Source organism: Solea senegalensis, linkage group LG2, assembly GCF_019176455.1.
Source record: "Solea senegalensis isolate Sse05_10M linkage group LG2, IFAPA_SoseM_1, whole genome shotgun sequence".
NCBI lineage: Eukaryota > Metazoa > Chordata > Actinopteri > Pleuronectiformes > Soleidae > Solea > Solea senegalensis.
The window spans coordinates 1,643,902-1,671,713 of NC_058022.1; the positions used below are offsets into that span (position 1 = coordinate 1,643,902).

The following is a 27,812-nucleotide window of genomic DNA, read 5'->3' on the forward strand; positions in this document are numbered from 1 at the left end:
TTCCTACGGACATTTCCTGCCATTCCGCTTCTTATTATTAAGCCATTTTGTCTGCGTTGAATAAATATAGCTGAAATCGTCTCAGCTCCTTAAATCAGCCTAAAATGGCTAAGCTATGCAAGAATTTACTCATTTGTAATACTAATTTTGTTAGGTTTTTGCATCTAATCCCCTCTATTTTTCCTCTTTTCTATCAGAAACCAAACAAAGACATTTTTTTGTAAATCTGAGTCAATAATCTTTTAATAGTTACATAATCTCTGTACATTTACAAACTTTAAATTACATGAATGAAGCACAGCACTAATGTTTGTTTGTTTGAAACGTTGGGACTAATATTAAAATAAAAAGCAGAAAAGCCTGCGAGAAACTCGTCAGAATCCACAGGAGCAGATAAATAATAACAGATTAAAAACAGATTGAAAGTGTTTGTGACGCTCGCAGGCGTCGCTGCGCGTCAGTGGAATGATCCTGTGCTGTGTCGTGGTCGCGCTTCAGTCTCGATAAAGTTATTTACAAGGTCCAGTTTTAGACGTCAGAGTTTCAGAGAGTGTTTGTGTTTTGATGCACCTGCTCGGCCGCCGCCGTCGCCGCGGACACGCCCACTCAGCAGTTGACGCCGAGGCCGGTCCAGTGGTCGGGAACCATCAGGAAGTATTTGTCCATGGCTTCACAGAAACGCGCTCGGTAGAGTTCGGGAGAGACGACGGTGGGCATCTTTCCTGGAGACAGACACAAAGATTCGGATTCAAGACGCTGAAAAATCGCACAAACGCAAAAATGCAAAAGTGCATTTCAAAATAAAATACCAAATAATCAACTCATAAATGTCTCAAAAATAAACACAGCAGCCACGCCTTGTATTTAAAATAAAATACTGTATTTATGCCTTTTTTTAACCCTCCCCAAACCATCGCACATAGTCAAGACATTACTAGACATTATTATAACCAGTGACTCAATGAAATAAAAAAAGAAACTCAGCTGTGGACTTGGTTAAGTGTCTTATTATGAGTGATTTTTAACAAATTCAAGTCGTCCAGTCTGTGTTTTTATGACGTCACGTCGTAAAATACAAAAAAGTCATTTAAATACAGACAGACAGGAAGTGAAGTCTCACCTTGACCTCCCAGAATTCCGGTGGACTTCACGACCATTTCCAGTCTCTTGTCCCAGGTGAACGTCCTGATATAATCTGAAACACACGTCACAGACGTTTAAAACCCAGTCGACCGCGAACGCCACCGCGGCGTCGGATCCCTATTCTGCTCCTCACCGATAATCCCGACCACCAGCTGGTCCGTGGCGTCGTCGCGTCCCACCAGCAGGGAGTAGTCGATGATGAGGTGGCTGGACAGGAAGTAGGCGTCGCTGTGAATGGCCGCCCTCAGGATGGCCTTGCAGTGCGAGCGGATGTAGAGCGGATTGTCGTGGATGAGCTTGAGCAGGTTCTCGTCCAGAAGAACCACCTCGCAGCTCTCCTTCCCCGACTCCGTCTTCACGTTGCGGTTCCTCAGCGACCCCTTCAGGTCAAACACCTAAGAAACGTGGGGAGTGGCGGCTTTTTCAAAATAAAAGTCAAAGCCGATCTCTTCTACGTGTCAAACGCCAACAGTTTTTAAAATAAATGAAAAACCTCTCACTGCTGACAGAATAAAAACAGTTTGATTCAAAACTGCTGTAAATTGACAGGAAATCGTTATGCTTCGCACATACTGTACAAAGTATGGTCTGTATTTATATATTATTTGATCGATCCATCGAGTCATTGTCACGAAGCCGAAACAATAACAGAGTAATTGATAGGATTTTAGAAGAGTAGAAAGATCAGGAAATAACCAGTTTTGATTTTCTTGAATTAAACTGTGTTTTTATAAAATGATCTTAAACAAATAAAACACTCACACACATGAATTTATTATAAACAGCTGGGGAATGATCCAGATTTCTTTCCTGGTTCTTTCTAAAGTCATTCATTATAATTATCGTTGACAGTTAATTCAGGAATCTATGAATAATGGATGAACTGTTACAGAGACGACAGAGAATCACGTGAACAAAAATACTTTTATTTTGAAAGTAAAGGCCGATGTTAGAGCTACTCAATAATATTTAGTTTTATCTTTCTTTTTAAATCGTTTAAGTGACATTATTGTCACAAAGGTCGTCTCCAGAGGTCACACAGGATTGTTGTGACTAAAAAATGCTATATATAATATAATAAAAAATGTTTTTTAAGACATTTTTGCAATAATATTTTGTTTTAACGATTAAAAAACCATCAAACCAGATTATCAACATCGTTACATTTAAATGAATGTGACTTTACTTTTGTTTTTGTCTTTCATCGTTTTTTAATAGTAACCTTTTGTGCATTGTATTAACATGAACCTAAGCGCCCGCGTTGCATCGTGGGTAACGGAGTCTCACCTGAGCCATCTTGCGTCCGTAAAAGAGATTCTCCATCACGAGCAGGTCGAGCTTCTTCTCCGTGTTGTTCTGAGAGTTCTTGTAGCCGATGCGGTAAACGCCCAGAATCTTTGCCAGCGCCGTCGGACGCTGCAAAGACATGATGATAAAAGTTATTTACAGAAACGTTTAAGCAAATTTATTTAGATTTAAACGATAATAATAACGTACTTTCTGCTGCACGGCTCCTGTGATGTAGGTGAAGTAGTGAGGAGCAAAGTCCAGGAAGGACTGGACCTCCAGTCTGGGCATCTGCTTCAGGATGAAGCGGTCGTCTTTAACACGGGGAGAGGAGACCTTTAGTTTATTATTATTATTATTATCATCATCATAGTGATTTGACTACTTCTGGAGTCTTAAAAACTGGATTTTGGATCCTGGATTTTTGTACCTGAATGAATGAATGAATGAATGAATGAATGAATGAATGAATGTTTCCAGCCTCTTAGATTCTATTTAAAACTTTTTTTTTTAGCTTATAGCTTCTCAGTTTAGTTTTAAAACAGGTTTATTGCTTCATAAATGTCTTAAATGTGATATTAGAAAAGACTTAATGGCTATTTCCTGCTCCAGTACAGATACAGACATCGTTCCGGACACCGACCTTCCGTGGCGTAGAACACGGCTCCAGATTTGCCGCCGCGCGCCTGCCAGTTGACGCAGTGCGAGAGCGAGCGGACAAAGTCGTCCTCGCTGCTCTCCATGATCTCCTCCCTCATCTTGTGGAACTCCTCGGCGTAGTAGATGCGACAGTAGAACTTGGCGTTGGCGTCAGAGAACTCTGCACGTTTTAACGCGACAAAACAGAAAAAAACTAAAAACACGGCCTCAGGAATTCTAATTTTTATGTAATTAAACTACGATGGTACCAATACTGCCTCAAAGTGCTTCCAAGTTCTTTCTCTGGTGTTTTATTAGTTTTAAAATCAACATTAGAATGAATTACCACCTTTATAATCTAATTCTATACAATATATAAAACAAGTATTTTAAATATTTAACACAAATGTGTATTTTCCAGGAGACGATATAATAAAAATAAATGCTCACGTAGTTCGATGTGTGGATTCAGAGTCTGTTTCTTCTGTTTGTCGGTCAGATCTGAATCTTCTGAGAGGAAAAACGATGGTAAATCACACGGATTTATGGATTAGATTAGATTATTTGTTGCTAAACAGAAGAACAGAACTCACTGAGAGGATCGGTGTCGAGGCTGCTGCGGCTCGACAGGGACGAGATCGACTCGTTGGGTCTGGCTGGGCTGCTCTTCGCTCGACTCTCAGCACTACAGAGAAAAAAAAAGTTTTTTCCTGCTTATATAAACGTAGAAATCTTTTATTAAAAAACCCTAAAAATACAACACAAAAGTAGTAAAATTGCTTTGTGTTTTCAAATGTTTGCTTTTCACGATTCATTTTCCATTTATCGAGTTAATTGATCTAATATTTCACATCGAGTTGATGTAAAGGATCATCACAAGTTCATTTCTTATACTTTTTTACTAGATTTTATTTCAAATGTTTTTTTTGTTTCATAACAGTCTAAAATGAAAATTAGGAATGACTCTATACCACTATTTTTCTTTTTTAACGTTCTGTCTGCGTACAACCTCTCCGATTTTATTCTAAACATTCATTTTGCTTCATAAATGCCTTCAATTTGAAATGACAAGTGTTTTGTTGCGAGTAAAAAACAAAATAATCTGCGTACACCGTCAAACACACATTTCAGACCTGTTAAAAAACAGCTGTTTACAGTGAGTTTTAAAAAAGGATCCGACTTTAAATTACTTCTATTTCTGACATCAGATGCAGAGAATTCAAATAATAACTACTAAGATTATTTGCTTTTGTCATCAAACAGTGACATGATCCCGACGTATGGTTTGTTTTTGAGCAGCGACAGAATCCACGTACCTGACGACCTGCGGCGTCTCGTCTCCTCCTGCGTTTGACACCTTGGATAAATCGTCCAGAGCCGTTTTATATTCTTTACAACTGAAACACAATAACATCGACATGTTTCAGGACAGAGAATCATGGGCTTTATGTAAAGAGATTAAACCTTTTACAACCTCCTTTGCTCTTTATTAACAAAGAAAATCATTCAAACTGAATCATTTCGGTTTTCCAAATGTGACAAACACTGATCAACACTGTCGGACATTTTATGGACCAAACAACTCATTAATTAATCAATTATGAGAATAATCATGAAAAAAAAAAAAGATTTAAAATGAGTGTTAAGAGTTTAATAAGATTCTTTAAAGGGAAATCACTGTAACTTCAAATAATGTGACAAACACACACTGATCAACATGTTTCCTTTATGGAACAAACAACTGATTCATTAATCTAGAAAATAATCTACAGATTCATTGATAATGAAAAGTTTAGTTTTTAGTCCTTTTATCTTTTCAAATAAGAAGATTTGCTCCTTTTGTTGGATGAAAAAACTAAAAATACTGAAGTTGTATATTGTTGTGCTTCATTAATTGATTAATAATCAACCGTATTGTTGATTATTCACAGTGGAATCTGTCCTCTGGTTTAATTCCACAGCTACGAGGATATTTCAGAAAAGATATTCTGTGTATTTTTCCTCTAAAACAACGTTTGACTTTTTCTTTCAGTGTTAATGAAACCAAAACTGTCTCTGTCACTGAATATATGACTTATTACTTAATTAATTGAATGTTTATGAAGGAAGAATTATTAAACATGTCCTTGTCTGTAACTGCATTAATAAAAGATAAAATCACCGTTCAGACCTGAGAGCGAAGGCGATGATGGAGCTCGGCTCTTTCTCACACACTGCGATGGGAACTCGCTCGTGCTCGTACATCAGGTAGTGTTTGTCCGGGTCACTGTCAACAAACATCCCACAATATTATGTAATACATCGTGTCAATGCTTCATTTTTGGCTTTAAAACTGTAAAAAAAAACAAAAAACAAAGAGGGCGGTGCTCACAAGGGGAAGGGGATGGGGTTGTAGCTGTTGCCGGGCAGGAAGTTGGCGAGGATGGCCTTCATGGTGGACTTCTCCTTCACTTGACTGTCAGTGGAGCCCAGCAAGTGTCCGTCAAAAACATCTGGACACAAAGAAACAAAGAGACGTAAAATGAGAGAAACACAGAGAATCATTGCTTTTATGTCATGATGTCATTTGTTTACAATGTCCCACACAAGCTGTAATCCAATCTAAATCATCCACTAACAATATGAACGTGACAATAACCACTTCATTGTAAACTCTACCTTCTGGGATGCTGAGCGAGTCCTGCTCGGTGAAGGACGGACCGGGAGTGAAGGGCTCAGCTCCGGGGTCTCCTGGTGACGGCAGCAGGGAGGAGGAGGACGCCGAGGTCATGGCGCTGAGGAGACGGTCCTCTGTCAGGGACGCACGCACACACACACACACACACTTATCATGTACTGTCACAATCAAGTCAAGCGTTCGAATCAGATTCAGTTTGAAAAACTGACCTTTTTCTCCGTTCTGTACGACAGGAGAGGGATTACGAGGGGAGGAGTCGAGGGCGCCCTGAGGAATAAACAAACATAAACAAACAGCAGTGACTTCACTGTAAATACTTTTAAAATGAATATGACGTAAGGTCACAGGTGTGTTTATGTCAGATGATGTCTCACACACCTTGCTGTCGTCAGCCGCCGTCTGTCTGTGTCTGCCCGGGCTGGGAGGGACAGACAGACGCTTCCTGCCTTTCTCCTGCTGAAATAAGTCCTGCAGCCTGGGAGGGAGAGAAGCAACAGGAGGAGGAACAAAAGAAATCTGATTTTATGTCAATTATTTGCTGTTGGAATGAAATCCTAATAAAAAATAGAAAACTAAAATTATACTTGTAAAATTGAATAAAAGAGGCATTCTGAGAACTGTAATGTCTTAATTAGTTTTAGTAAGGCTGCAACTCAAGATTAAACTCATAATCTAGTAACTGGTTAGTTTGGTTTGTAAAATGTCAGAAAAATATTGATCAGTTTCCTAAAATCTTGAAATAACGACGTTTAGTCCAAAATCCTTTAATTTTAATTGACTTATTTGTTAAATGGAGCAAAGAAACCAGAAAATATTCACATTTAAGAAGCTAAAATATCAAAATAGTCAGGGATTCATTCAGTCATCGTTCAAATTATTAAAATAGTTGGTTGGTAGTTTCTTCTGAGGATAACAGACACTGGACTTTTTACAAATATATTGGAGCGTTTTTGGGATCTTAGCGCATTTGCCGATATCTGATAATCCTTTTTAGAGCAAATATTAATATAGTTTCTTCCAATAAACTCATGTGGTGACTCTGACCTGTTGTTCCAGGACTGCAACATCTCACACAGGCCCTGCTTCTTCATCACCAGCGACTCGAGGACGACCTGAAGCTGCTGAGGAGAGTCCACGCCGCAGACCTGCAGCCGAGCCTGAAGCTTCTCGATCCAGCTCCGCAGCTCGTGCTCTTCCATCTGCACACAAACACAAACACCTGGATTATGTATCTTAAAAACAGCAGCAGCATCACAAACCAGCAGAGCGACCATGAACCTACATCTTTCTGGGCAAACAGATCCTCCATCTTTTCCTCTCGCGTCTTACTGAAGGTGTCCGTCTTCAGGGACGTGAGACGGTCGTCGATGGCCAAGTAAACCTGCGTCACTCTGAGGAGCAGAGGGAAAACAAATGACAGATTTTATTCATTTGTTTACTTCTTTTTGTCCCTCACGAGCCTCTGTCACATATCCACTGTGGTTTGTTTGATAGAAAATGGGCTGAGGTGCAAAATAATTGACCAAATCTAAATACAGCACTTTCTGTTTCTCTGTGACCTCTGGACTGAACTCAATCATCAATAAAAACTTTTCTTTCTTTGTTTTGGTGGTTTTACGCTATGTTGATTTTTTCCCCTCACTGTTTATTTACCTGTCGTATCTTTCAATTTCTCAGTTACTACGGTCAACATGTAGTTTTTGCCCTGAAAGTTGAATTTATTTATCACAGAAATGGAAAAGCATCAAATCTAAAATAACGTCAGTTTAAATATCAAACTCATTTTAATTCCATCGAATGACAAAGTTGTAGCTGAATCAGTTTAGTTTTTTAAAAATAATAGACACAGAAAAAACTGATTATTTGATAATGAACCCGATTTGATAACTTCACAGTCGACAGCAATAAACCAATAAAGATATAAACTGGATCAGTTGCTCATCTTAACTTCAACGTTGACACAATCCTGCAAATTTGTTTGAGGGACCCAAAACCAAATCTCTTGTGACCCATCTGTGGGCCCTAACCCAGGCTTTGGGAAGCACTGCTGAAGTTACTGGACATCAGAATCAAAAAGTCATGTCCTCCATGATCTCGTTTGTTATTAACAGGAAACAGGTCAGAGTTCAGTGTGACGAGCAGACGTCTCCGTTCCTCTTACTTTTGGGAGAAGTCCTTGACGTCCAGCTGCAGGTTGGTTTTGGACGGTCCCTGGTTCCTGATGAAGATCTTGGGACGAGGAAGACAAATCTCCAGCAGCCTCACTGACGTGTAGCTGGAAAAGGAAAACAAGGGGAAAACTTGAGTTCGTTTTTTGTTGCCTTTTTTACCCCCAATCTCATATTCAGGTTTTTTTTGTGTTTATTTGTTTTTCTTATTTTTATTGGCTACTACAAGGCATTGAAATAGAAAACAATAGAACATCCAGATGCAACAAAGAGTCCTGAACTGTCACAGATCCATAAATAGTATTTCAGGTCCCCTAAAAACAGTTTCTGTGTGGATTAAAAGCCGATAAGATGCAAATCTGTGTTTTTCGTGTTTCTTTTGTGTCTGACACCGACATCATAAACGTTTTTCTTTTTTTTTTTTAGAAAATCCAGATCCAAAAAAAGTGAAGAATTAGTCTGAAGTCTAATTTCTAATAAAAACGGATCAGTTTTAGCGATGATATGATATTGATTTTTTTGGGTCTGATACAGATACCACAACTTTGGGTATCTCCCGATACCAATGTCAGTTTAATACTTTTACAAAACCGACATTTTAGATCTCTGAAAACAAACGCTAACAAGCCGTTACAAAAGTAGTGTTGAACTCAGAGGACAGACTGACAGACCGACCTGAAGGACGCCACCATCTGGTTGTAGGAGAAGTACTGGTGGTAGTCTTTGTGGATGGAGTGTCCGCAGGGCTCGGCGTTGGCGCGCCTCGTGTACTGGTGCCCGTAGAAGCGCAGCTCCAGGTATTTGGCAAAAGACATGGACCACGAGTCGTTGGACAGCGGCACGACTGGTGTGACCTGAACACAGAGGAGGAGAAAGAATAATGCGTCACTTATCTGTCCACCGTAGATTGTTTACAATCATGAAGTAAAAGTGAGGGTCGTCCACAGAGACACTGAGAACCACAGCTTCACGTTAACCTGTGAAGATTTACACCTTGGAAACCCAGTGTTTAACTCGCGCTGAAGTCATCACTGACCTGTTTGCAGACGCGACACCACGAGTAGTTGAGGATGGTGTGTTGGTAACCGGGCACCGGAGAGTCCAGCTCCTTCAGCACGATCTGCACGCAGCCGCTGCCGTGCACGAAGCGCCGGGCGTGGTGCACCATGGGAGTTTCACAGAACATGCTGGGGCACTGGTAAGACGGCCTGTGGGGAAATAAACACATGTTTTTACACTTCTGTTTTTCCTCAGTCAGTAATGTGTTATTCTCGCCAGGTCACGGTTATGTTTTCACATCAACTTATTTACGTCGCACTCATGGCAAAAAAAAAACTGAACACCAAACGGATTCACAGAGACAGAAACGAGACGACAACAATCACAAAACTCACAACACATAAATGCAAGACCTCACACAACATAAGTGACAAACAGCAACTCGCTGACGCCCAAAACTAACTTTCTAAAACTAACGAAACAAAATAATATTTATTAGTTTAGGTTTTAGTCACGAGTCATATTAGGGGATCTTGGTGTGTTTGCTTATATCTGATAATACATTTCAAAGTAAATATAATGTAGTGCAGATAATATTGTGATTTCTAATCATTAAATTGATGGAAAGAATAGATTTTATTTGATTATTTTCTCACCTAAAACAATATCGTTCCAAGAACACACCGAGAGAGAGGTCATTCTTGCCGTAGAACTCCATCGTCACGATCCTGTTGACAGTAAAAGATTACATTGTTTTATTTGACCGTACTTTGTGTGAGATAGCGACAATGATGCGTTTTATTGTATATGTGTATAAACGGGGTTTACCAGGGGCTGACGCAGGGGTTGGGCGCGTTGTTGGACTCGGCGGACGAACTGCTGAAGAGGACGCAGAGTCTCTGATGGTTGACGGGGTTCAGACAGTCCAGCTGAGGACAAACGACGACGACAACACCACAAATAAATCACAGCCACACACAGTTGTTTTGGTTATTAATCATGAGAAAAATCACACTTTATACACACGTTTTCCGCAAAAGTCACCATTAAATAAGAAAATAAAGACATTGTTCTATACTTTTTGTTGGAGCTGTGAACTCTGTGACCTTTGTTATTGAGTTTTAAGGCTTCAGTGATTAATAATCAACAACTGATTCACTGGTTTGAGTTTTATTGGTTTCATTAAATAATAAAAACACTGTTAACTGTGAATATTCCCTGGTTTCTTTGCTCCTTTTATAACAAATAAACTATTAAAACTGATTACTGTTTATGTAAATAAATATTTTTATTTAACCACTGTTCTCTGCTCACCTTCGGTGCCCACGTCATATCATTCTGTTTACTCGGCTTCTCCTCTTCACTGTCGGCCTTCACCGGTGCCCTGACCGCCGTCTCCCCGCCGCGGCTCTGGCCGCTGACCACTGCTGCGACGCTGGGGGCGCAGAACGGGTCGGAGTTTTCCCTCTGCCGGATGCGACCGCCCTTCGCTCTGTAGTCGGCGAGCATCCTGGCCAGATCGTGGCTGCTGTTGAGCTGCTCTATGATGCGGGTGCTGGTCAGATTGTGGCAGGGCAGCACGTCGATGGGCCGTGGCGGAGCCGTGCCGTTGGTCTGACCCATGACCAGCGAGGAGGGGGCGGAGTCTTTGAGGAGCTGCCGCTTTCTGCGTCCGTCCAGTTCCTTTAGGTCTTTGTTGAGGAGAGGAGACAGGTAGACCTGACGAGGAGAGGACAACGCAGGTGAACACGGAGTATTGTTTCCCAGAAGTCAAATAAATCAGAAGAAATAACGTATTTGAACCATGAACGTTACAGAGGATATATACGAGTTAAATTAAAAATAAAACGTCATGAAACAAATTAGCGCAGACCATACACTGTATATGAAAACAGACGTAGTCTACCAGGCACCGAATAGCCATCGGGGGGCGTTTTCACTGAAAAAAGAGCTCAGAAGAGAAGAGCTTTTAGAGAAGGTGAGGGAAATTATTACAAGAATAAGAAGAACAACTGTGATTAAGACCTCGGTGTTTAAAATTTCAATGGGGTGGGAGTGAAGAGATGGGAAAACAGTTGAGTAGAGGGACTTTGAGCTGAAACAGAGAACACTGAACTATGTTTGAACTGCAATGGAGAAGGACGAGACGGAGGAGATGAGACGATGAGAAGAAATGTCATTGTGATACAGAACTTTTGAGAACTTAAGATTTGTGATCAAGAACTTGGAACTGCGATTAAGCACGTCGAACTGTGGAGGACAGCTCAAAGTCGACCGGTAATTAAGACAAGAAAAAGTAGAGATGTAAAGTGTTGCCAACAAAGCTTCGTACCTGTTCGGGGAAATAATCCCTGCTGGGACAGTGTCTGCCCGGTGGAGTGAGAAGGAAAGGTTCTTTGAATGTGATGAAGGGAGAAATGCACAGGATGATGTCTTTGAGCTCCTGCTTGAAGACGACAGAGATGGACTTCAGACGGTCGTCGAACGACGCCACCTGCTCGGCCACAAATGTCCCAGTATCGTCCTGGAGAGGATCGCAGAACAGCCGGGGAGTCGGCGTCTGTGAGCCGTCCTCGTCCTCCATACTGAGAGACTCCTCCTTCACCAGACTCTGCCTTTCCTCCTCCTCCTCCTCCTCCTCTCTCGTCTCCCCCTCAGACGCTGGGACGAGTGTGTCCGAGAGTGTCAACTCCTGGTCGTCCTCCATGAGAAACGGAGGCGAGACAGCCAGAGGAAGTGCAGGTGGACTGGAAAATGGAGTGGACATCATTGGCTCTGGGTGTCCAGAAGAGGGCGAGCTCTGTGTCAGCGCTTCAGGAAGACTGTCCCTTTCATCGCTAGTGGACGTAGCTTCCACGAAAAGTCCTTCCTCCTCAGTCTGTCCTCCCGCTGATGAGTCTTCAGTGTCTGCGGTCTTCTCCTGACTCTCTCCGTTTGTCTCCTTCTCTTCTCCCTCCTCCTCCTCGTCTTCTTCTGCAGACGTGCCGTCCAGCAGGCAGGGGAACGAGCGGCTCTGAGACAAACTGGGCGGCATGGCGAACTCGTCCATGAGGAAGGAGATCTCCAGCTGGGAGTGGTAGGCCACGCACACCATGAGCATGATGATCTCCTTCACCCGCGCCAGCTCGTACTCTGAGGCGCCGCGCAGCTTGATGGAGCAACCGAGGTGAGGAGGACAGCCCTCGAAGAACATCAGAGTCTTCACGTTGTCTGGGAGGAGAGGCGGGACAGACGCAGGTGAGACGATGACATCACCACATTATCACATTAACAAAAATACACAATAAGTTGTGAGTGAGATGATCGTGACTGGGTTAAAATGTTCATATTTCAGGTGACGTGAAAACGCTGCACTTGTCAACTAGAGGGAGCCTACAATCTTTTTTTTTGGGTACAGTAAATAATGTTTTTGGAACTCGTTACATTACAGCATTTTGGGAATGATTTTGTGAAACGTTGATGTTTTAGTGACATTCTTTTGTACCGTAACAAAATTCTGAAAAATATTTCTGTAACGTTACAACATATCTTTTTGACACAAATGTGATGGTTTTGTAACGTTATGGAATGGGCACGATATTTTTATGCAGCACATTACAACATTTCGAAACCCATTTTGCAACATAACAACATTTTTGGAACATGTTTGTTTCATTACGGCATTTTGTAATGTTTTGTAACATAAGATATTTTGTAAATTACAAAATTGTGGAACATATTTTTGTCACATAATGATTCTGTAATGTTAGCAACAGGTTTTTTGTAACATTTTTGGGTCACATCAGTCATGTTTATGATTAGTAAAATATTTGTGAACCATTATAACATTTTGAAAAATTTTTTGTTCTTTGTAACACTTTTTTTGGTAAAGTTAGTAAAGTCTTTTGCAATACTAGGTGCATTTGTGTGTGTAATCTTTCAGAAAATACAGACATTCCATATTTACAAATACTAACAAACTGGAGGCAGACGATGCAGATAGAAAGCTCCGCCCTTTATATTTAAGAATTGACAAAAAACCCTCTACCAAATCATATTTTTAAGTTTTCAGTAAAAGAGCTCAGTGTGCAGATGTTGGTCTTACTGTTGGCCAGAGTGAACGGCTGCATGTAAAACTTGTGGCAGGTCCCAAGTCGAGGTTTGGTGAGAAGCTGATCCATGGACATGACAAGGTCTCCCTGCGTCATGTGACGCACTCTGTCCAAGACTTGCTGCAGAAACGAGGGGGAAAAGAAGAATATATGGGATCAGTAACACAGCCCTGGTTTATTTCTCTGCTTTTACCTTTCATTTCAGATAATACCTTTTTCTTTAAATGAAGGATATGTACGTGTGTTAGAAAAAAACGACAAGTGATATTGAATGACTTCATTTTCAATATAAATGTACATTTCGATTAATTTTTTGGTTTTTGTCTCAACAGTGACCGACACTCACCGGTTTGACGTTGATAACCAGGGTGATGCCGTGCTCCAGCAGCATGTCCTGAGCAATACGAGACACCGTCTTCTCCACCAGCACCAGGGTCGGACGGACGTCTACGATGCGCTGAACATAGTTCTTCAAAAACTCTCGTTCCTGAGGGAGAGAGAAGAAAGAAAATAAAGAGTTAAACCGGAGTGACACGTGAGTCTTCAGTGACGGTGTGGGAACTCACGGACCTGGAGGACAATGGGGTCGATGCAGGTGAACTTGGTCTCCTCCCTGTACAGATACTCGATGGAACACTTCAGCAGCAGGATCTTTGGGTTCTTGATGTAAGCGTTCATCTAAAACATAAATATAAGAAGCAGAATTCCCACATTTGGTTTCACTACATTTACTCTAAACAATGAATTATGATAAATCTGGTGGGAAAATATAAAATAAAAGCCATCTTGTATTAAATGTATATAATGTTTAATATATACAGAGAAAAAGTGACTCGTACCTTCTTGTGGGCGATGTTCTTGGTGCAGACAAAGCCGTTCACCACCATGGAGTCAAACTTCTTACCTCCAGGGATCTAATTCCACAAGAGAAAACTCTGTTATTATTTAAAAAAGCACTTTTATTTTCTTTTTCTCTGAATAAATGTGTGAGAACGTCCCTGACCTTCTTGATGTGGACAAGCTGTCTGATGTCCATGTCGTCGTCGCAGTTGCGGACGTCGGGCCTCACCGTCTGGACGACCTGCCGGACCACTGGGACGATGATGTCCCGCCACGACAGAGACAGCGACTCGCTGTAGAGCAGCTGCTGCAGCAGCGCCATCATGTGGCTGTGGTTGGCCGAGCTGAACAAACGGACGCACAAGTGTCAGCAAAAAAAAAAAATACAGAAAAAGAAGAAGCCATACAATTTTTACAATTTTAGAAACAAGTTCAGGAGAATCCGCTAAAGTATTTTGATCGACACAACTTGTGTTTTGGAAGCTCTGAGACACTATTGTGAGGGAAAATGGAGATTCAAGGGGTGGAAAATTCACCACCCAAAATCACGCTCACAGGTTAGCTGAACAAGTAACGCCGGTCGTAATAGCAGGTGTCAAGTGCTATTTGGACCTTCAAGGTTGCAGTAGAATTAAGATTTTTTGGGTTTGCGAGTCGGACATGAACCAAACAGCAACTTTACTTCAGAAAAAGTGACATGTTTGTTGACTGGACACTCACAGCAGCCTCTCCATGGCCTTCTTCTCTCCGTTCTCTTCTCTCAGCTGGTCCAGAGAGCTGTGGTGCCAACCCAGTGGCGTGAACAGCATCTCTTTGGCCTTTTCCTCAACACGACGGTTGAACAGAGACTCTGTGGGAAAACATCAAGTCATGAATAGGGGAGACGCAGATTCCCTGAGAACAGAGGTATCAAACTCGATTTATTTACAGATTTACTCTGAACTATATATCGCTCCATATCCATTATACTTTTATTTTGAAATTCTGGAAAATATATCCACACAAATTCCAGTTCAAATCAAACTGACCTTTAATGAAGGCATCGCTTATGACAATGTTCTGTCCTCCGTCCTCGGACAAAAGAAATTCAGCTGCAAGAGAAGAGAGATCACACAGAGACTCTACTCACTCACAGTCCACACACAACGACTTTAAAACTATAAAAATGACTTTTATTTTCCTTCATAAAAAAAAAACCATTAGCTTCAGGTCTAAGTGATGTGTCAGTGCCAGTAGGAGGCGCTGTGGCCAGGATGCAGAACAACCTCTGGGCTGTGCCGTATTTACCTTTTTGCTCAGCAGAAGGAGGCACGTGCGGATACTTGGACTGTTTCTTGATGTGGAAGTTGACATTGTTTTGCTCCATGTTGAGGTTGATGGACGAGGCCGAGTCGCTGTCCACCACCGACTGGAAGCTGCTGACCGATGTCCTCTTGCTGGGGCTGGCGGAGTCTGGACACAGAGACACAGGGACACAGGGACAAAGAGACACAGGGACACGTCAATGAGCAGCAAGAGGGAGTTTAAAAATCAAAGAGAGTAAACCTGTGCAGGCAGCCGATGATCTAAGGAATGGCAGGTGTGGAAAGGAGGAGTTTAAAAATAAAGGACAATCAAAGGTCATAGATAATAAAAAATTGGGGCTATTTCCATAATTGTTTAATCTTTTGATTATTTCCTGGATTCATTTAGTACTTGTTTGGTCCTCAAAATGTAAATATCTGTCCAGCCTCCAGAAATATTGATTTCCTTTATTTTGTTATATATATATATACATATATATATACATACATACACACACATACATATATATGTATATATATATATATATATGTATGTGTGTATATATATATATATATATATCGATAATTTCCCCATATCTTGCAGCCCTTCGATTAATAAATAATAATAATTAGCCAATTACGAGTACAAAATGCTAAAAAACTGCCTAATTAATCAATTAATCCGTCTATGAGCTGGAGTTTAAGACACGAATAAATGTCCAAAATAAATCAATGTCACTCAGGACGTATGTCGCTCAAAAAACCCCAGTCATTCAGGAGTTTGACGGGACAAACACTTCTGGTCTCCGCCCGCCCCTGCTCTGTATACACACAAACGCTCCCTCAGTCAGGTCAGATAGCTCTGCCTCACGGAGCTTGTTTTCACTTTATAGACACGGCAAACAAATGTTACGTCACTTCTGTTTACAACCAAACAAACAGCAGAACTCACAGTGCAGCTTTAAAAGCAATGGGAACGAGGTGGTGTACGTACTGGGCATAGTGTCGTCGTTCTCATCGGCGAGCTGCTCCGTGTCGCTGTCATCAAACTTGATGTCTTTGAACCACGAAGGCTCCGAGTGTCCCTCCAGCGAGTTGACGCTGTCGCTATCTGGAGACGGTGTCTCGGAGAACTCTGTACTCTGGTGAGCAGACGAGAGAGAGAAAGAGAGACGTCACGTCAGCACATTTCACCGCAACGGCTGAAATTAAAAATAAAAATGAAATGAAACGTCTCCCGTTTCCCCGTCGTGTGCTGCTTCTACTCGTCAGAAAACTCACCTGGAGGGGGCGGTAGAGAGCGTACTCGTCCCTGAACAGCTGGTCGTGGTGGGTAACACAATCCAGCCAGCGGCCGTCTACCAACGCCTGGCCAATGGCGATGGCCTGAGCTCTGAGAGAAGGAGCACGTTTGACAACAGGTAAATGAAAACTTTCTTCTTTGTGCTCCTGGGAACTCACCAACCCGGAGTGTTTTAGATGTTTTCCCTGCTCCAACACACTTCATTCAAATGTTCAAAAGCCTGATAACGACAACGAGGTGTGTTGGAGCAGGGAAAAATCATGTGGGGGGTTCTTTTAGTTTGCTTTATTGAAAATACAGTGTAAACAGATGTAAAACACATAAAAGCAAGTGATAATAAGTAAAAAAAATTGATAAGGGATTGACCACGTTTTTCTGTTTCACTATTTACAGGACAGTGCTTATCATTGGTTATCACAGCAAATCCATCCACGGTTGGATTATGTCAATAATTATCAGTGGTTCAAGTTCAACAAGAGTTTATAAAGAAGAACTGAAGGTTGTTAAAGTTAATAACTTAGACAATTATTTTAGTTATTATTTATTTAGTTTATTATTTTATTTAAGTCTGCAACTGACGATATAATTTTAATTGACCAAGTTTCCGTCAATCTTTTGGTCAAAAAAAGGTCAGAAAATGCATCCAAACTGTCTTGTTTTGTACACAAACTAAAATGAATGAATGTTTAATGATTTCTGTGTTACACGGAGCAAAGAAATCAGCAAATGTTCACATTTAAAAAAACTTGCCAACACCCATTTGATCGATCGTCAAAAAAGTACGTGATGAATTTGGGAACTGATTAATCGTTGTCGTCCTATATTTTAATAATCAGCTTGTTCATTTTGAGTCTTTGTGTAATTATTAGTATATTCATTTTCCATAACTTTTCCATAAAATTTCCAGCAATTTTACTGGTGATTTGAATAATTACAGCAATTATCCTCAAAAGAAAGTTGAAAGTTGATCAGTAAGTATTTTCCAACCTTCAGCCGGATTTAACTGAAGATATATACGGTTAATTTAATTTTTACACAGCGTGTACGTCAAATCTAATTATCCAAAATAAGTTTTCTTATTCCATCATTGATGCTCTGGTGCTATAATTTTATTTTCTACAAAATCAACAAAAAAGGGGGGCAAAGGTCACTGAGATAAAGAGACTGTAGATAATTCTGCTGCAGGCTAAGAAACTCTGCCATGAACATGAACCTCTCTCTGATAACGACGTTTGGAGCCAGTGAAGAAAGAGGAGAGAATACTGTACGACGCTAACCTGGTGGAGATGGTGCCGTTCCTCAGAAGCCAGTTGACCAACTCCTTTCCCACAATGCAGTTGGGGTACGTCCTGAGCCAGTACCTGTGGTCCTGGAACTCCATGCCTGTGTTGTTGTTGCAGATTTTCTTCCACAGGTCCTTCAGCTGCGAGGAGTCCTTTGAGAAATGATGATAGCAGATTTGATCAGAAATGACATTATAAAGCTGTTATACACTTATGGGCGGTACATTTAATTTCTGCCAATACTTAGAATAGAAAATAAGCATCGTAAGCACCAGCAGGATCTTCCTCTCCTCCTCGCTGTGGTCCAGTTTGGAGCCGCTCTTGGAGCCGGACGTGGCTCTACTTGTCGGAGGGCTGACGGAGCTGTCGTACGACGGCACCATGGACGATCCGGAGCGGTCCAGAGACAGGTTGGTCACGCTGGCAGACCTGCGGGGAAGTATTTAAAACCACTACTGCTGAGAATGTTGGTGATCGACCCTCTTAAGAGCGTCGTGACTATCAGGCCGTCCGGATTTATTCAGATTTATTATTTAGATGATTTAGTGCTTCTGCTTCCTTGTTCCAAAGTAACTTTAATCGTTAATCGATCAGGAAAACAATCGTTATCTGCAGCTCTAACAAAAAAAAAAAAGTAAATAGGAGTAATGTTTTTAATGATATTTATCTCATAAGGATAATACAAAGGCTATCAAGACGAGGTAAACATGAATAAAGTAAATTCAAACTGACTGACCTCTTCCTCCCCGGTGATTTGCCAACGTCTTCCTGCAGCGTTGTCAGTCTGGACGTGAGGCCGCCGCTCTGCGGCTCCTGGTGAATCATACTGACACACACACACACACACACAGACACACAGACAGACAGACAGACAGACAGAAGTGTAAGTGACGTGTTCCTCCTGCTCTGACATCTCCACACAAACAAACAAGTCCATCCCCCCCGTGGTCAGTCAAATTTGAGCATGCAGAGGAGCGTTTCCTCAAAACACAGCGAGAGAGTGTTAGCCTTCACCTCAGACAGACGAGAAGAAATGAATTGAGGAAAAAACAAAAAGAAAAAAATAAGCGAGACTCACTTCTTCCTCATTCCAACAGGAGTTTTTCTACGCCAGCAGAGAGAGAGAGACAGAGACAGAGAGAGAGAGACAGAAAAGAAGACAGTTTTTTTCAAGCAAGAAGCAATTTTTTTTTTTTACAAAGCATGCACAAGCATTCATTTTCCCTTTTAGATCTGTGCATGGTTAAATAAAGTGATTCAAATGTTCACCAATTTGATAAAAAAAGAGTAGCGAGAATCATGAGTAGAAAGTCATTCTGTCACTCATCTCTCATACCCGTTCACACGCTGCGCCACATCGGACACACGCGTGACACTAGCAGAGCCAGAGAATCAAGCCCACACCCTTCAAGCTGAAAGACGACTCCCTCTACCACTGAGAGTGGCAGACGCTGTGAGACTCTCCGTTCTGCTCCGTTTCATTCAGAAAATAGCGTTCATGTTTATGTTCCAGTTGTTTTCAATCAGTGGTTTTCTCTCTCAAGACAAAACTTTTCCTCTTTTATGTTTCAACGACTGAGAGACAGAAGCTCTTAAACGGCTCTTTATGACAAAAGGAGCAGACAGGGTCAAATCATATTTAACGCAGTGTTACATGGTGTGAGTGTGTTAACCCTGCACAGGGTTCAGCACATTCAAAGCATGTGCATGTGTTTTAAAACAGCTGATGGATGGACCGACGGTGGAGGAGGAGGAGGAGGAGGAGGAAGCACAAGCACGGTTAAAGTGGAAAAAGGAGGACGACGTCAGTGTTTTTTTTCTTTCCTGAGCAAAATCACAACGTGACACAAACACGTTTTAACTCGTGACAAGAGACATAGAAATCTATTAGCAGCGTGTGAGAATAAAAACGTTTTAGCTTGAAGGCACATCGAAATAGCCTGGATGATGCGATATTCTGATAATGATGAAAATCAGTGAAAATAATCTATTTAAAAACAGGGTCTGCCAAACTTTCAATGAGGGGTCCCACTTTTTAAACATTTTTAGGTGGGAACACCATTAAAAATGAATTACGATTCCATTTTAAACATGTATACATTCATTTTAACTAAGAGATAGTTTAGGCACCACAGAGGTCAGACTGATATCTGTGGTGCCTAAACTATCTACATTCTCACATTAAAGCATCTTTAATTTACCATGGAAGTGAAGCCATGGATTTTATGGTTTAATGGTAAGTTTGTGGTTAAGGTTTGGACGAATGAGTTCATGAGTGACAGTGAAGGCATAATGCAGTTATATACATTGTTTGTAAATGTAATTTACAACAGATTCCTGACATTCAGAGAGTGCGCTTACCTCTGCCAGGTGAGGTCCTCCTCCAGGAAGATGTTCCTGCTGGTTTTGCGGCCCCCCACCGGTGTCCGGGGCTCGCTGGGCTCCAGCACGCACACTGAGCAGGGTGCGTCCGACAGCGCGCTCAGGTCCTCGCCGATGCAGCCCGAGTCGGCAGAGTGAGCGTAGCTCAGCGCGATTTTGCGGCAATACGTGCAGGCTCGCAGATCACCTGGATACACGAGAAAGAGAGGAAGGGACGGGGGGGTGGACGGGGTGGCGGCAGATGAAGAGGCGGTTAAATCTGCAATTGTCAACGTCACATGAGTTTCATGCAATTCTGATTCAGTCCATCATCTCCACAGACTTTATTTCGGTGGAAGCAAGTAATCAGGGTTCTCACACCTAGGTTTACATCTAATTCAAGGACTTTTTAAGGACTTTCCAGGACCAAGCCAGTGTTTGTCTTCTTACATTATAAGGCGCACAATGACAGTGACAGAACGAAGAAAACCAGGACAACAAGGATAAAAGTTATCATATCAAGAAAAGACCAAACAAGAAACATTTTAAGATAAATACGGCACTAAATGAGTCTCGTCGTACCTGTGTAGCCCATGAACTTTCCAGGGATTTCCTGGTTGCAGCAGCGGCTGCAGAAGATCTGGCCACACAGTCGACAGTGGTGGCGGCGGCGGAAGGTGGTGAACTTCTCGTTGCAGTCGTAACACTCTTTACACTGACTGTCTGGCATCCAGTACTGCTTCAAGTCGCTGTCCTGGAGAGAGAGACGGTGTGGAAAATGGATGAAAACTTTTATTTTTTTATATTTTATTCAGCTGTTATTTTACATACAAAAAGGTTGCTAAAAAATTGGTTTTAAATCTTACAGAAAAAGACTTAGAATAGTTATTGATGAGTGTTAAAACAATTTAGAAACTGATTCATTAAATACATATAAATTTAGGCTTTGCCAATTAAACAGTTCTACTCATGTTGGAGGATAAACAGCTCGACTCGGGCGTGAATACCTGGCTCTTTCCCTCCATGATTTCCTTCAGCCTCTTCAGTGCGGTGCGGAGCTGCACGGCCGTGCGAGGGTCATGATTGCTTAGAGGAGCGTCGGCTTTCCACCGTCTCTGACTACACACACACACACACACACACACACACACACACACACACACACATCCAAAAGAAATATTATTATTATTTTTCACAACTAAATACATCCCCCAACTGTCAAATATGCATTCAACGACCCTGCTAAATTCCCCATCACTTCCACAGAGTCTACAGCGTGTTATATTAGAGCAGCAGCTTCAAGGTGCATTCAAGAAACCACGCAAATTTCATCACACGCACGCACATAAGCAAACAAACCAGCTTTGTTTCTATTAATATAATCGCTGATAAAACATTTGTTTTTGTTACTGTAACATATTACAAATACATCACAGTAACTTCTTTATAATCAAGGATATAATCAAATACTTGTGTTCATTCTTTATATGTATGTATATATATATATATATATATATATATATATATATATATATATATATATTTTTATATATATATATATATTTTTATATATATATATATATATATATATATATATATATATATATATATATATATATATATATATACCTATTCTTCATATTCTTGGTGAATTAGTGTGACAAACATTTGTTAATGTACTTCATTATCAATAAAGAACTGAATATTAACTGTAACGATCAGTAAATAATGATGTGTCAATAAAAAAAAACTGGGCAATAAATGAAAATACGTCGAGCAAACTTTGTTAGAAACAAATCATGACAGAGATAATTACAATTAGAGGTCGACTGATTCATCGCATTAGCTGCTTAATGTTCTCCAACCATATCTGTGGATCCTCTGACGTCTGTCACGTGGAGACGCATATCATGGCTCGACAAGCGTTGATGCTTTCAAATCGCTTCATTTGCTCAGTCAGCTGGGCTTAAGATGTGTGTACTGAACGTGATTTTCTACTGATGATAAAACAGCATAAAAGTTTAAAGACTCCATGAAATGAAGGTTGAAATCAAAAGAATCAAGATGAACATTCCAAACTACTGTAATAACTGTACTTATTAACTGTCGACATAGCACTCAAAGATGGCTGGCACCTGCCTTTTACTGGTAATTGCACTTCTGTCTTATTGTTTCATATTTGCTGTTGAATGTTTGTTGCTATACTATCGAGCAGAGGCCTCAAACCCGTGGACAGAATATCATGTCATAATGAAACCACTTCTCAACTAGAACACGGTCAACTCCTCGTTCCGACTCTCCAATGAGACACACACCAAGAAATCATACTCTCATCCAGCATCTGCTTTTCTCAAACTAACTTCACCACGGCCTTTAGGGAAGAAGGGAAGAAGGGAAGAAGGAAAACTCATAAACTGACTATTGGACATGGTTCCTTATCAAAACAAACAAACAAACTTCATTTGATGAATTATGTGAAATAGCATCACAAATGTTGTTAGTGCTATGTCATGATGGAATATCGTGAGTGCACAGTTAGTTTACCCACACAGTTGGACAGTATTTACACCAGACTGACCAGACGTGAGCTCCTGTGGCCCTGAGACCCCTGATCTATAAGACTTTAAAAGCCCTACAATCGGTCGACCTCTAATTACAGTTATTAGTATCTGAATAAAAAAACATCAGAGCAAACCAAAGGCCAATAGAAGTAGAAAGAACTGCAAAAACAAGAACACACACACCAAACCACACTTTGAGTGAGAGCATTCATTCATTCATTCAGAGCAAGTTAAAAACACAAAGTGCATGAGGCCTCTCGCTCACCTGGCCAATCCACTGTAAAACAGAAAAGACACGAGAGTGGACGTTACAGTCAAAGTGTGAAATTCAGCTTTAACACTTAAAAACACCCCAATCATCCCTTATTTGCTCCTTGTGAGCGTTTTCTCTGAAAGTTCTCAGAATATTTTGGTGTTGAATTGCAAACCGCTCTATAAATAAAGATTATTCTTCACCCAGAGTGGAAAACTTGAAAACGCTCCACCGTAGCGTCTCCGTCTACACTGGCAAGATGCAAAACTCTGCTCAGATCTGCTCACGTCACGTATAATAAACGTACAGGAGTCTTTCCACGAAATGTACAGGATATGTACAGATAATATTACTGAACAGAGAAGGATCTGTAATTACCTCTCTCAAATTTTGAATGCACCAGTTCGTCGGAGGCGAGCCAGACTGCTTTGTTCACACAATTCCACACACTTTTGCGTCACCGTATGCCCGCAGATTTCCTCCCGAAAGCGCTCGTCTAAACGCGGCATAAAAAGTGAAGACGCGACGCCACGTCATTACATTTCCATATGTTCTGATTAAAGCTCTTGGTTCAACTGAAACAAAACAAAAAGTGACATTTGCTTTCAAACAAACGAGAAGCATCAAAGGGCCTAATGTGAGACGACATCCGTGGTGTTATCAGTGACCTGTGATTAGTTTATTCAACACAGAACAGAACCCACAGTGTTCCAAATCACAGATAACGCAATCAGGGAATCATGTGAGAATAAAACGTAGGTCTCAATATGTTCTCTATAATTAAAAATGTTTTAATTAGAGTCGCATTTTACCTTCACAAACCTGTTTGTGATTCATGTCAGGTGTGTTATCTGGTGACAGGATCACAAACAAGCCTCTAATATCAACATTTGCACTGTGTGTGTGTCTGTGTGTGTTGTTACCTGAGGCGGTGGAGGTGCGTCGCAGGTGATCGCCATGCTGCTTCCGGTGCGCCCTGGATCCGTACAGAGAAGGACTGGAGGACCAGCTCCTCCTCTCTGACTGGGGAGAAGGGGACGGCTCGTCCGACTTCTCTGAAGTGGCCGAGGGAGATCGTCCCTCCTCTACAAACACACACACACACAAACACACACAGTGAGGATCCCTCTTTTCAAATGGGAGGTTTTGCATCATTGCAAATTTAATTTAGGCTCCGTCCACAAGAAACAGAGGCAAACGTTGTTTTCTTTCTTGAGTTCATGCTTCCTTCTAATGACATTAATATTAATACCAGTCAATTGTAGCCCACCAGCCTTTTAGTTTCTGTTAAAATTCCTACTATTCTCGGGTTTTATATGTTCCCACGGTTTGTAAATCTGCTGAACTTGTTACTGTAAATCTGTCTGTCCGTCCTGGCAGAGGAAAACCGATTTATTTTGCCAATACTATTTCTACTGCTGTATTCTGCAGTGAATAAATGAAAAAATAAAAAAAAAGACAGGTATGGCTTAGCTGTAGTGTGTAAATGGTGAATAAATTGTGTAAAAATGAGGTTAATTTGGAAGATAAGCAACTAATTTGACATGTTTTTCATTACAGTAGCACACAATGGACAAACTAAACATCTTTTTGGGGGTTTTGACGCCAACAGAAGGCCACGTAGTTTCTCCAAAACACTTGGAAGATGAGAGTGAGGTGTGAGATATTCAGCTGCAACACCAAAATAAAGTCTCTTCCGTAAAATTTATGGGGGAATGTTTCACCCCTTTGCAGCCCCTAATCTCATCCAATCCAATTTTATTAGGACCAAAGTGCCTAAAATACATACAAAAAAACAGATAAAATGTAATAAAAAGGGCATAAAACTTAAAAATAACAATAATCTGCACACACACACACACACAGTCTGTTGTCTCGTGTCGTCCATTCTAAGTGAAACAAAGTGCAGCTGCTCTCTGCCATACGCCATCATACATACATCACATCTGTGACTCACGTCAGAGTGACGTTTATAACCACTGCTGTTCACAGTCTTAAAAGGCAGGACGACACACACACACACACACACACACACAGTGTGACCAAGTGAGTCATGTGGCTCGCTGCTCCTCAGCTCTGACCGAAGAAGGCATATTTCCATCACATGACCTCACAAGACTCTGGCTATAATTTGCCCTCATGTCTGTAAACTGCACGGTCTCAGTGATGTTCACACTTTGACAAATCAGGGAGTTTCGTCTTGTGACAAAATTAACAAACTCAGTATCGGCTCCTTTTAATTTAGTTACAGTTTTTCCACTTCACTTCACTTCACTTCACGCATTGGAAATTAAGTTCAGGTTCTAGTTTGTCCTTCTGTTGACGGATCAGTTTGAATTATTCTGTGATGGTGGGTGATCTCCCAAGTATGTTCCCATTAAATTTCCATTCAAAAATATCTTATAATGAGCTAATCTGTAAAAAAAAACAAAAAACACCCCACAATATTTCCATCAAACTCATCAGATTTGAATTAAATGTTGTGTGTGTGTGAGTGTGCGTGCAGGCTGGGTAATATATCGATGTTATATCTATAAATTGTGACATGAGACACGATCTGGTCTTTGATTTTGGACAACGTCATATCTGTTTTTCCTGGTTTTAAAGGCTGTTGCATTGATATTCATCATATTTATTAGAGAATAAATTTGCATAATGCACTAACTATTATATATATAAATTAGAAAATGCATTCAATCTATAAAATTCTTTATAAATTTTATTTGAAGCCTAATTTTTTTGTGTTACAGCAGAATTTGACCATATTTATAGCCAATGTCGTTGTTCCTAAAACACGTAAATATCCTTCATTTAAAGAAATAAAGCAGGTGTTATCTGAAACTGTATTTTAAGAGCATGTAATAGATAGAACAATAGATTCTATTTTATTTTACAGTGTATTGTCACTCCCGGATGTTTCATGAGTCCAGAGAAACGACCTGTGTGCAGCTTTATATCCACATATATCTGCTATAAATCAGGAAAATATAAATCTCTCTCTCTCTGTTCACACATGAACTTGGATCTGAAAACTTGTGACATAAGGAAATACAAAGTCTGAAACTGAGTCATCGTCACGAAAATGATTTACTAAGATCCCTTACAGGAACTTATAAAAGAGAATTCATTCCAAACTTTCCTTTATGAACCTTTTTATTAAAGAGAAAATATATTTTCTTGATCAGATTTGACTTTATTGATCCCACACTGTGGAAATTCATCTTCCTTCTGACAATCGTGGGTGTCTTCTGATTTTAGACTGATTTGAACAGATCATCGGGACAAATTATTAATCCTGTCGTGTGAGGGATTAACAGAAGAAAACCACTTGTTTTAAGTCATTTTTAAACTAAACAGTTACAAAAAAGTCTATACATTACATTTTCCTTTATACAATTTAATTGTGTAAACGATCAGATTGTTAGTCGTCTATATTTTTTATTTTACAGTATTTGTGTTTGCGCAGACTTTTATTTGTTCAGTCTTTAATCGCTGTATTTCTTTACTGGCCTGTATTTGATTGGAATTTTGTGACATTGTTCCTGTTTTTATAAAACTGGATACATGTATTTTGACCTAAATTATCTGTGTGTGTGTGTGTGTGTGTGTGTGCTCTATAATTCAATCATTCATTAATTTACAAATAAATAAATACAAATACATTAATTAAAATAAAATAAACACAGAGGGACGTGAGATTCAGGATACATTTAAATGCACGGGGTCAACTTTAGATCAGTCAGATGAGGACAGGTGTTTATGATGTCTGGATGCTACTCACTGTTTACTGTTTACCAGGTTTGAGTCTGAAAATAGAATCTGTTACAAGCAACCGTTAGAAAAGTAACCACTCACAGACGCAGGTCCCCCTCCAAACAAAATCCTCAGCGTGTAAACTGTAGCCTCCAGCTAAATAACGTAAATTAGCTGAATACATATTTAACTTCTTGTAAAAAGAAATAACCCGAGGGAGTTCTGCAAAACTGACCTCAAATGGCCTCAAGTTTTCCCTGCCAACATGGTGCCGTAGTAAACAAACCGAGAGCTCAAAACCTGCTCATTTTAATGTGAAAGAGGCTCAAGACAGCAATTCCACCTTGAATTAAACCACGCTGAAAATGTTGGAATATAAAAGTAACCACGGCCGTGTCCGTGTAAATGTGCATCACTGACCTTTGTTGTTGAAGCGAAACAGGTTGACAAATGAGCTGTAGGCGGAGCGGAGCGGGGGTTCATCCTGCTCTGGTGTCAGGGGTTTGAAGTGGGTCAGCTGTGATGTGCTTGTGGGCGAGAGGACGGGCGGATCCACGCTCCAGTCCGTGGAGGACGAGGACGAGGACTTGTCGTCAGCAGCCATGTTGCTGCTACTCCACCTGCGGTAAAGAGTAAAAAGAAAACTATATTTACACAGGATCCCCCACGGAAACAATTTCCCTTAAATTCAAGGACCAAATGTGTTGACACAACTTAAGACATTTACCTAAATATCAACTTCACATCTTCCTTGAACAAAATTCAAGCACTTTGAAAACCCGTGGTACCTCTACTGACACAATTTTCAGCATTAGTTTTGAAAATGTCATGCAAAACTGGTATGGAAAGTGAAACATCTCTCAATGAAGCAATTTCTCAATATCAATTGAATAGACACAGAATCAGATCCGTGGCCCTGATTATTTACAAAAATGCCAAATATCAAACCTGGTTCCTGAAATGTACAGTTACATGTGCAATAAAAACCTACTGCAGACAAAAAATATCAACAACTGCTGTGTCTTCTTCTGACTTGCATCACACATCAGGACTTTTCAATTACTACGCTGAAATCATAGGAGCTGCAACGTGCAGCTTAACGCGACTAACGCGGCTCAACTCGTGTCACTGTCCATAAAAAAGAAACAAAGCTGTAAATAAATAAACAATA

The 27,812-nt window shown here is 40.7% G+C and overlaps 1 protein-coding gene across 1 annotated transcript; it reads right to left on the reverse strand.

Moving 5' to 3' along the window:
* Positions 1–225: 225 nt before the first annotated feature.
* On the reverse strand, positions 226–27,261 carry pikfyve (phosphoinositide kinase, FYVE finger containing). Its single transcript, XM_044015119.1, has 43 exons — positions 27,062–27,261; positions 23,812–23,973; positions 22,897–22,912; positions 21,082–21,187; positions 20,657–20,828; positions 20,075–20,282; positions 18,792–18,818; positions 18,450–18,539; positions 17,986–18,142; positions 17,708–17,865; positions 16,409–16,520; positions 16,122–16,269; positions 15,132–15,296; positions 14,873–14,935; positions 14,565–14,694; positions 14,008–14,188; positions 13,844–13,918; positions 13,575–13,682; positions 13,351–13,491; positions 12,998–13,124; positions 11,246–12,123; positions 10,228–10,632; positions 9,742–9,842; positions 9,570–9,641; positions 8,951–9,122; positions 8,590–8,768; positions 7,908–8,021; positions 7,029–7,137; positions 6,791–6,945; positions 6,125–6,221; positions 5,956–6,013; positions 5,728–5,859; positions 5,441–5,561; positions 5,240–5,335; positions 4,386–4,466; positions 3,663–3,754; positions 3,520–3,579; positions 3,074–3,250; positions 2,641–2,744; positions 2,431–2,559; positions 1,277–1,538; positions 1,121–1,195; positions 226–722 (listed from the first exon to the last, which is right to left on the reverse strand). Exons 1-43 carry the CDS (start codon positions 27,243–27,245, stop codon positions 607–609), a joined length of 6,315 nt encoding a protein of 2,104 aa, XP_043871054.1. The 5' UTR covers positions 27,246–27,261; the 3' UTR covers positions 226–606.
* Positions 27,262–27,812: the final 551 nt, after the last annotated feature.